The sequence below is a fragment of the Sprattus sprattus genome (genome assembly GCF_963457725.1).
Source record: "Sprattus sprattus genome assembly, chromosome: 7".
NCBI classification, from domain to species: domain Eukaryota; kingdom Metazoa; phylum Chordata; class Actinopteri; order Clupeiformes; family Clupeidae; genus Sprattus; species Sprattus sprattus.
Genome location: NC_137926.1, coordinates 11,780,652 through 11,791,679, shown reverse-complemented (window position 1 = coordinate 11,791,679; position 11,028 = coordinate 11,780,652). Strand labels below are relative to the sequence as shown.

The following is an 11,028-nucleotide window of genomic DNA, read 5'->3' as shown; positions in this document are numbered from 1 at the left end:
GTAAGGCACATTTAAAACACCAGTCAGATGACTTTACCCGTCAAACTAGTGTATTTTCATAAATGGAGCATTTACAACATACAGTACCGGACAAAAGTTTGGACACACCTTCACATTTTTTGAGAAGTTTTTTCTTTACTTTTATCATTTTCTACATGGTAGTCAACACTTTTTTTGTTTAGAACATCATTCTATATGTGTTCTTTCGTCGTTTAAATGTCGTCAGTTTTGATCTACAATGTATAACATAATACAAGTAAAGAAAGCACTTCTCAAAAAAATGAAAGGCGTGTCCAAACTTTTGACTGGTACTGTAAAAGAGAGAAATGTATCAGTCATGACCATGGCTCTGACAGGATGTGTTTTAGAAACCCTGTAGACTGAACACGGTTTCCTGGTTTCTTCTAGCACCGGATGAGAACCCCATCGGAGTTAAAGGCATGGGAACTCAACCTGACAACTTGGTTATATACTGGAAGGTATGTAAGGCAACAATTCAGTTTTTAACACTTTGTTTTTATCACCTCAGTCCACAGATGCTATAGTTTGTGATGTATTATGTAAGTAGGCACTGTTGTAGATTATTTTAAGTGCAGGGGCGTCACAAAGGCCAATTGGCATTTACTGAATTCCACCATCCCTTCCTTAGCCCTTGACAGGCCTGCAGTCCAACGGCCCCGGTCTTCAGTATATAGTCTTCTGGAAGCAGAAGGGCGTGGACGAAGATTGGAAATCTGTGAAAATAGCCAACGTCTCCAACTTTACAGTTGGGGGGACACCAACCTTTGCGCTGTATGAAGTGAAAGTGCAGTCTGTGAATGAACACGGTGTTGGGCCCGAGGCCTCACCTGCCATCGGTTACTCCGGGGAAGACTGTGAGTGATGTGTTTGATTCATCCAGACATCTGAGAAATTATGCATTAAATTAAGATTTCTACCATAAGAAATGAACAGATTGGACCGTCATTGTTACTGAAACCATTTCAAAGAGAAACAGGCTTAGGTTAAAAACTACTATTTGTGTGACCCCTGACAATGATGGTGGTAGTGACCTTGACAATGACCTCTCCACAGTGCCAATGGCTGCCCCTGACAACGTCCAGGTCCATGTGATCAACAGCACCTTGGCAAATGTCCACTGGGAGCCTGTGTCCTTCCAATCAGTCCGGGGACACCTCAAAGGCTACAAGGTAACACTCACCAACTAGTGAGCAGAGTTGAGACAATAACCTATTCCACAAACGTAGTGGGATGATTGCATCCATAATGACAAATGTATGTAACAATATAAAAAATATATGTATTCTGTTGAGTCGTTCATGACTTTGGTAAAGGACAAGTATGGTTGAGCAGTTGTTAAGTCGGTGTTGTGCTGTGTAGCAGGTATACTACTCACAGAAGGGGAGTCAGTTAATGTATACAGTTGAGTTGAGTGTTAAGTCAGTGTTGTGCTGTGTTGCAGGTGTACTACTCACGGCAGGGGAGTCTGCACCATCACAATCCACACCATGCAGAGCAACAGGTCATCACCTTCAAAGGCAACAGGACGCACGGCAAGCTGCCAGGCCTGCACCCTTTCAGCCGCTACACCCTCAACGTCAGGGTGTTCAACGGCCGAGGAGAGGGGCCTGCTGGCAGCAACGAGGAGTTTGAGACTCCAGAGGGAGGTAGGCCTTCAGCTGGAAACAGAGCAGCATGCTGCAGTGAAGAAGAACCACTGTGTCCTTTGTTTGCACACTCTTATTGTCTTACTCGTAATACTTTATTGGTATATGTGCGATTCTATAATGATAATCAGAAAGCTGACTCGTCAGTGTGTATTCAGGGAATTTTAGCAGACTCGTAATTAAACAGTCAGCTAAGCAGTATTGTATTGCAGACCCGTAACTCGCTTTTAACTCAATGTAATGAGTATTTGTGTTTATGGTGTGTAGACACAATAGCAGTGTGTTGACTGGAAATCATGGCCAATGAAATTGAAATTAGATTTGCTGTTTTTTGTATCTGCCTCTCAGTGCCAGGGAAACCATCGTTCCTGAACGTTGTGAACCTGAGCCTGGACTCCCTTACCTTAGAGTGGGGCCCTCCTCATGACCGCAATGGACGATTGACCGGTTACACTCTGAAATACCAGCCAGGTAAGAGACCTGTGGCCTATCGTCAGATTTTGATCCTCACAATAGGATTAAAATCAGGGATAAGGATTTGACAAAGATAAATGAAAGTCATGGGATTGTCAGTGATGAGTCACTTGGTCAAGGGGCTGATGTTTTAACCTTTTAGCGGGTGATTGTAGTTGAAATGAGTTGTTACTTTGCTGTTTGGTGAGATTATTTGTTAGAATTGGTCTGTGTTGTACATTCTAATACAGCTTTGTCTGCGTATAATCTCATATATATGTATATATTTGTCATGAAACATATTTGTCCTGTCTGTGTGTAAACAGTAGATATCTTTGTAGTGACTGTTAAACATCACATCTGGCTTGTGAGATCTCTGAACGATCTTTAGTTGCAGTATATTTATGTTTGACTAGATGATAATAGTCTTGTTGGGACAATTGAGCAATTTTGAAGGAGCACTTTGCCCTTTTCTTTGTATCTCACCAAAATGTCCCATGCGTTACTGCTTCCACACCGTCTGCACACAGAAGGTCATTTTAAACTGCCAGGACACTCATATAGGTTACTTGTTATCAAACCCATCCCACCCCCTCTCCTCACCAATCACGTTCCACCCCTCCAGTCAATAACAGCAATGATCTGGGCCCATTGGAAGAGCTCACAGTGGCGGCCAATGAGACCAGGGTCACACTGCTCAACCTCAAGTACAGCACGCGCTACAAGTTTTATTTCAATGCCAAAACTCTAAAGGGATCTGGCCCCACCATTACTGAGGAGGCCTCCACAGTCATCGATGAAGGTAAGTCTAGAATGCTTAATAGTGAATAGTGGTCACTGTTACCAGGTTTGAGGTATTTTCACCTGTCAATGTAACACGCTGGTTTCTTCTACAATAACTGTAGTATCCCTATGTAATTGGGCCTGTCACACCCCCCCTCCCCTCTCCCGTGAGGAGTTCTAGAGCCCTTTTAGAATCCCTTTATGACAGAAATTCCCACCCTTTTTTCAGTCCCCACTTATAAGGCAGAAATGAAGAATTTTTCAAATTCCTATTTCAGGTGCTAGGCACAGTAAGAAATGTTAAGCTGTCTGGTGACACTTTGGTATCACAGAAATGCCATTGAGCACTTACATGTAAAAGCATGTTTGGCAGTCTCAAGTCAGCCTTTACGTGGGTGTCATGTTGTACATGTTGCTTAGGGCTCTTAGATATAATGCTGTGTATAAAACACTTCCTGTCTGTATGGTGTCATCAGGACTATATCTGAACAGTGGACATGTTCACAGTGTAGTGATTCTTCTTGCTACTGTGCCACGGTGAGCCTATGAGAGGATTAAACAAGACCTCTTCTTCAGATTCTCCCAGGCGCTGGCCGAATTAATGATTAGCCCCATACATGAATGTGTGCATCAAGTTGTCAAGATGTGTACGGTAATAATGAGCTATGTCTACGAAGCACACTGTAGAGGCCATGTCTTTTTTCTTAATCACATTCTATTAATTATGTAATATGCCCGCCATGGTAATACATTTATTCAGGTTTTATAGACAAACGCAAAATGATTTTGACAGCTGTTAGTTTATGCGACCGAACATGGGACTAATTACTCTCGAATTAAAGGGCCCAGTAGATTTGACTGTTTGAACACGTATCCTTTTCCATTACAAAGTCATACAGCAGTCGTATTAGGACTGAATTGATTTTATGCAGCTCACTCTACATCTGACACCTTTCTCTATCTGTGCCTCTGAGCTCTCACTGTCCAGTCCTATTGACATTCCCTCTCCATGTCCCTCTCCGTCCCTCTGACAGTTGCCCTGAGACAGCCTAGAGTAATTGTGGACGAAGGTAACAGAGAACAATCATATAAGACTGCATGCTGTTCACCTGGCTTGACGCAGCTCCAAAGACCAGTCCCTCCGTATTGGAGGTTAAGTTCTTTATCGGAAAGGTTTATTATTCTAAAGAAAAGGTAGCTCAGGTGCATGTATGCGTGTTTAAAACTATCGCTTTAAAACCAATTCCCAGAATGCAGTTTCAAAGGCAAGGCCAGGTGGAATGACCTCTCTGCTTTGTTTCTTGCATTTCCCTGAGCACAACCTCATAATGCAATTTGATTGGTTTCCCCCCGCAATGCTCTCTTTCCCGTACAATGCTGCCTCTCCTCTCTTTCTGTCTGTCTCCTGGAAGGCCTTTATCCACCCTCTCCCATTCCGGCCTCCCCCTTCACCGTGCTGCTGGCTTGGCATGCCAATGACCTCTCCTCCAGGGTCTAGTAGGCTGGAGCTCTTGCTGTGTCTGTCCCTGTGTGTGGTGTCTCTTATGCTTCTCCGTGTTTTTTCCAGGGCACCCAGAACCCCCACCACACCCACACCCACTCTCCCCAACCTCACAGTCTGACCGCCACTCCCTCCACAAGGGTACTGCTGCTTTAGAGACCTTATCTTACCTCACCTACCCTCTCTGGGGCTTTTAACCATGGTTGCATCTCAATAGTCTTAAATGTAAGAGAGCTATCTTACAACTTTGGTGTCTCGTCCAAACAGCTGTCTTTCGCGAGGTTATTATGATTATTCAAAAAAACTTTGTTTATGAACGTTCTTTTATGACGTTACTATACTGAAAGAACGTAGGTTAGAAAAATGAAAAATGACCGTTATGTGACGGATTTTAAGGTGTCGAGGACCCAGAAGAAAATAATTAAGCGAATTGAGACGGTCCTTCCTTCTCTTATTTAAGACATGAAGGTAGTAAGACATCATTTTTAAGAGTATTGAGATGCACCCCATGTCTTACCATCCTCTCTTACCTAGTTTGTAGAACTTTGTAGAGAATGACACAAGGAATCATGACTGGCTATATTTGATGTTGAGTTTATATGATCAACTTTGTGCTAATGATGACGACATGGTCTCCCTGGTACTGACAAATGATACATGACATCACTTCGACTGTTCATTGAAAGGATACTGCATATACCTACCTACTAGTATGATTGGTTTGATCTGTCATATGTTTAAGTAAATGTATAATATGTTCAAGTCATTGATATGGTTTAGCCTCTTTTAACAATATCCAGTATTTTGCAGGCGTGTGTCACATGAATTCATTGCAGCCTTAATTCAATGCATTGCACTGTTACTAAGTGTATATGGGTCAGAGGTGTAGTGAATAGACATTTGGCCCTCTGTTTTTTAGGTACTTATCAGCACAGGGCTCTTACATTGTCATGTGAGTTTGTGACTGAGCTCTGAGCCTCACTGTTGTCCTCTTTCCTGTGTGCTCAGCGCATCCAATTGTTCCAGCTTTCGAGAACGCTAGCTTTACCCTGAGAGAGGACGGAGTGCTTGTCAGTTGGGAGTACTGGGGACCTGAAACCAAAGTTTATGTGGAATATATAGTAGAAAACAGTAAGATGTACTTCTGTTGTTTTACAATAAACGTTATATATATATATAGGTGCCAATAGACCCTCTGCCAGTATTTGGATTTTAATTTGAAGTACTGCTTGGTTTATAATTACCTAGTCCTAATAAGGTCCTTGTTAAATAATATTATTCGGACCATTTGGATTCTGCCTATAATATACCTTATGGTCTCTGACACCTATATTTGAGAGATAGTATGATATTAAGTTGCATGTTTTAGTCAAGTTGAATCAAGCATTGAAGTTGATGCCATTTAATCCATTAAACATATTTTTAGGATACCATTGATTCATAATTTAATGGACTGTATCATACTAATTTAAGTTTAATTTTTACCTCATTTTATGTAGTCTAATCAAATCGCAGTAGGTGAAATTGAGTTTTTTTATAGCCTCATATTTAATGATAGCATTAAGCCTTACCATTTTAGATCAGGAGTTTCATATAATACAGTTAGTTTGCATGAAACCGGCCTACAATCCATTTAGACTTCATAAGATATCCCCGCACATCTGGTCTCCTTGCGATGAACTTCCATATTTAACCCTCAGGTAATGAAGAGTGGAAAAAGGAGAAGGTTAATAACTCGCAGTCCCATACGCTAAAGAGACTAAAGGAGGGCCTGGCGTACAAAGTTCGCGTGGTTGCTAAAGACCACTCTGATCAAATGGTCCACAGTTCGGAGGAGCTTTTCGTAACCGTTCCAGGTGAGGCTGGAGAAAGAACTGCGGCCTTGAGAAAAACGTCCATTTGTGAATGGTAGCATTAGCATTAGCCGTGCCGGAGTTGTACCTGGCTGTATGTCTGTGTGAGTGAGCGTGACATTGTTTCCCGCATGGGGTTTCACCCTGTCTGGTCAGGACATTTGTGTGGAGACCTGTTGGATGTTTGGTAGTGTTCTAGACCTATGTGTTGCATGATATTTTGATGCCTGCATTGAACAGTTTGATGGCTAGGTAGTAATGCACTGTGGTCAGTCCCAACTCATTCCCATACTGGAGAACAAATGTTTCTTTTTGTCCTACTCCTCATTGCTTTTGTTAGTTTGTTTGTGTTTGAGGGTGAGTGAGTGTTTGGGAATGTATACAGATACATAAATGTTGTTTGTTGACATTATATGTACCTCTACTGATGCATTATTTCATGTTTTCCGAAGTGTCATGAACTTTTGCATGCATACAACAGATAGGCTCCCATTGTCTTGAACAATAGCACCATTATTGTATACATCAAGAATCTACTCTACTGCTATAAAAAGTAATAGTAATATTAATAGTAACATTCAAATAATCTTATAACCTGTGATGTAGTGTTGTCTAATGCCACAGGTGCACTTTACAGACCTGCATTGTACTCAGAGGACTGTGACCTGGCACTAACAGTCTTCTCCCTTCCCCTCCATAGCCATGACCAGTAGGCAGGTAGACATTGCCACACAGGGCTGGTTCATCGGCCTCATGTGTGCCATTGCCCTCCTCATCCTCGTCCTCCTCATTGTCTGCTTCATCAAGAGAAACAAGGGAGGCAAATACCCAGGTAGGTGACTAATCAATACATTTACAGTACATTTAGTCATTTTTGTCCAAAGCGACGTAAGCAACATTCTGTGTTTAGAGTGCTTGCTGGACCTCCCATGTTTTTTTGGTTGAAGTGTCTAATTAATTAGACTTCCTAGGTTCTTGAAGGCTAGGCTATAGGACTTTTTTTGGCTAATTCATTGATTATAGGAATTTCTGTTTTTTTTGTTGCATCATATTGAATTGTGGTTCTCCTTTGGTTCTCGCTTGCCAGTAAAAGAGAAAGAAGATGCACACGCTGACCCAGAAATACAGCCCATGAAAGATGAGGACTGTACTTTCGGAGAGTACAGGTGAGAGATCTGACTGTTGCCATGGAGCCTACGGGTGCCATTTTGTCCACACACACACACACACACACACCCCCTCCCATATCCCCCCTTGTCCCCCTCTACCACCAAACTCCCAACTCCCCAGCAGGACTGGAAGGTATGTAGAGCAAACCAACATCATAATCAAGACACAGGACATCATCTGGAGGAAGACCTCCAAGAACAACTGGTGTTCAAGCACAAATGTATTTTTTAATTTTTAATTTGTCTTAATCTGGTGTGTAGTTGGGTTGTCATGTACCGGTATGTGTAATGAATTACATACTTTAAAATGTATAGCTGTATTTGCTCCATCGTTATGACATTCATTCTAGATTCAGGATAATGTTTTTCAGGTATTTTGACAGATTTACATAAGAATTAACACCTTTATAAGGCTGATGAGTTACAGAACTATTATGAGTAACTACTAAGTTGTACTGTATCATCCATCAGAGCATCAGCTTTGCAAATTTATAAATGCATTATGGCATATTATGTATACAGTGAGAATTCTCCCACATTTATGACATGAAAAGCAAAGTTGCTGGGATGCTTGCTATTAATTAAGGCTTGTTTTCTCAGTCGCACGTAAGTAAGACAATATAATTGAGCACTTTATTTTGTAAAGCGTTTTTGAATATTCTTTTTTACTTGCCATTTTTTATTTGAATGATTTTTTTAATTTGTTTTGTATTTTTATTACTTATATTTGTATTGCTACATAGATTTAATCTATTGACTGTCTTTACAATTCCATGCTGTGGCATATAGAAATATATATATATATAATGTTCTGTACTATGCATGGCTAACATACGTGATATATTACTTGGTATAGGTACGTAAATGTCTGAAATCTGACAACAAAATGTATATGTGACCATGTATGAAAATGATAGTAAACTCACAGGAAGGGTCACTATCAAGTGGCAGTATGGGATTTTAGCGTGTCAACTACTGAGTCTTGGGATAAGGCTATATAAATTATATACATTATGTTGCTTTTGCAATGCAATTTTCATGAAAAAAAATCTCCATTCACTGTGTAATCTCAAAAAGGTAGGGCAATCCACAGTGTCCTAAGTAAAGACTTATCTGCTTCAGCCAGTAGCTAGTTTGTTTAGCTTCATGTAGGGATGTAGGTGGTACAATGATAACAAGTACATATTTTATATTTACAAGGGTTTAAGGGATTATTTATGAATGATTTGTGACCTTGTCTTTGTGTTCGGTTTTCCCTAGAGGGAAATATTGACGCATCACCTCAACAAGTCAAGTGGATGCTAGCTTTGCTGATTTTAATTAATTGGGTTAATATTTCAATGACGATGCTGAGAGGTCTAACATAATCAAAGACATACACAATTACGTTAGTGTGAAATGGGGTTCATAGATAAGACTGCTCCTTTGACACACGCTATGGCATGCTTCCCTCTCTCACTCACTCACTCTCTCCCTCTCTCTCACTCACTCTCCCTCCCTCCCTCTCTCTCACTCTCTCTCTCTCTCTCTCTCTCTCTCTCTTACCAACTCTCTCTCGCTCTCTCTCTCTCTCTCCTTTCTCTCTGCAAAATCCTCGTTTACGGGCCAATGCATTTGTTTCTGTTGAGGTGAGATTAGCTGTTCTGCTCAGATGATTGGATGACAGATACATTTCATCAACTCTTTGCCTCGTAGTCGCCTATCCCCCTCCCAGCCATATCTAGCAACAGTCAGCTGAGACTCAAGAACAAGAGCATTTTTGTTTGTTATTTTACCCCTCCCTTACCCAAATTTTATTTGTTACCCTTCCTTTCTGCGTGTACAGGGAATGTAGACCCCCCCGAAGGTAAGGAGGGCACTGCAGGACCGGCATGTGTAGGAAGATTTGATGTAGATATGATTCTATGTTGTTGGATGCCACTGGGAGAAAACAAATCTCTGTGTGTTTGCCATCTTTGGAGTGCACTTTACATAAGCTTCCCATCATGAAATGAGTCACACACTTGAGATGGTACCTACTCTGGCTGTTCAAAAAGGCTCTGTCAGCACCAGTGACAAATGATATCTCCGCGCTTTCACCGTCTGCTCTTAGTAAATCTTTGCATTCCAACTGTGTTTCGCTGCTGAGATGCTGATATCATTTGCTCAGGTCTGGCAATGACATGAATGGCACTTTGATTTACATACAAGTGTCCTGAACGCTTTATGATGGAAGTGGAATATCAGTATTGAACTCATTGTAGTTATCTGTCACATATTTTTGTTTTTGATTTTGACAAACTGCTTTTTGTTACACTCTATGTCTATGTTTAATTTCTTTGGTTTTGTGTGTACCGTTTGAGCTCTTTAATCAATGCTTTATGGCACAGATGTTTTTAATCATTGCTTTAGTGAAACATGGCATTTGACCGTGACTTAATGCTCTGGTCAATGCAATGTAATAAGGAGAGCACTAACTCTGATAATCATGCTTCATTTTTGGATGTATTTATTTTACATGGCGTCAGAGTAAAAAAAAAATCAGAGTGATAATCTGGCAGGAGATTAAAATTAAAATTCAGTAGTTATCATAGTTAATGAGATACCAAAACACCCTCAAGCAGTTTTTCGAGTAATTGATTTGGAGCATCAAAATGTGTAGTAGAGTATGTGTATTCTTTAGGCAACACTTGGTATCATCATCTGATTGCATGAAACGCTCATTTTGCCCATGTTTGTGCCTAAAACAAAAGTGAATATACTTCTTATGTTCACTTATATGTTGTCAAACAGCACATCTTTAAATTGAGTAAAACAAGCTGACCGATAAAGACCTTTATTCTGAGTTCGGTCCTATCATGCAGCATGAACACATTCACATTCTTCTCAGCTCTAGCACTTATGCATGCTCTCTGCATCAATGCTCCAGCTGAACAACAAGAGCCTGAACTAAACTCCATGTGACATGTCTTCATTCCACCTGTAACCACCTGCATGTTATTTTCTCCTAGTGACAATGATGACCATAAACCATTAAAAGGGAGCCGCACCCCGTCCAATGGGACGGTAAAGAGAGACGACAGTGACGACAGTTTAGTTGACTACGGGGATGGCGGCGACGGACAGTTCAACGAGGACGGCTCGTTTATTGGGCAGTATAGCGGAAAGAAGGAACGGGACACAGCCGAGTGCATTGAGAGCTCTGAAGCACCGTCCCCTGTTAATGCCATGAATTCTTTTGTGTAACGCGACCGAACAGGGAAGCGTGCCACAGCAAATGTTCCGACAAGCTGACTGATCGCGCTGTGGACAGACCCTCTATTGCGTGCACATTCTAATAGACACACAAGCAGATGGAGGACAGTCAAAGAGACTGGAACATTTGCAAGGACACAGGCAAGGGAGGGGGGGTGGGGGGTTGTTGCAGAAAGGAGAGAGGAGAGAGATGGATGTATTGTAGGTTATTAAATGGACAAGCAGACCACAGGCTTTTGAGAGTCTTACATATTGCATAATTAACTTTAATTTTGTTCAGTTTTCAGCTAGTGTTGGCTAACATCTGACCACCTTCTGCTTATCATTTCCAATGAATGTTAGTGGCATTAGCACAATTCAAACATGCA

The 11,028-nt window shown here is 41.2% G+C and overlaps 1 protein-coding gene across 1 annotated transcript in view; it reads left to right on the top strand.

The window, feature by feature from the left end:
- The window catches only part of nrcamb (neuronal cell adhesion molecule b), a 37,249-nt gene extending 26,542 nt beyond the window's left edge, over positions 1 to 10,707 (top strand). Inside the window, exons 19-30 of the mRNA XM_080842037.1 lie at positions 409 to 479; positions 650 to 875; positions 1,075 to 1,190; positions 1,463 to 1,667; positions 2,016 to 2,138; positions 2,746 to 2,922; positions 4,471 to 4,545; positions 5,413 to 5,535; positions 6,105 to 6,260; positions 6,958 to 7,089; positions 7,345 to 7,423; positions 10,417 to 10,707. Of these exons, the coding sequence (XP_080698163.1) occupies positions 409 to 479; positions 650 to 875; positions 1,075 to 1,190; positions 1,463 to 1,667; positions 2,016 to 2,138; positions 2,746 to 2,922; positions 4,471 to 4,545; positions 5,413 to 5,535; positions 6,105 to 6,260; positions 6,958 to 7,089; positions 7,345 to 7,423; positions 10,417 to 10,651 (1,718 nt within the window). The 3' untranslated portion in view covers positions 10,652 to 10,707. The remainder of the gene's footprint in view (positions 1 to 408; positions 480 to 649; positions 876 to 1,074; positions 1,191 to 1,462; positions 1,668 to 2,015; positions 2,139 to 2,745; positions 2,923 to 4,470; positions 4,546 to 5,412; positions 5,536 to 6,104; positions 6,261 to 6,957; positions 7,090 to 7,344; positions 7,424 to 10,416) is intronic.
- Positions 10,708 to 11,028: the final 321 nt, after the last annotated feature.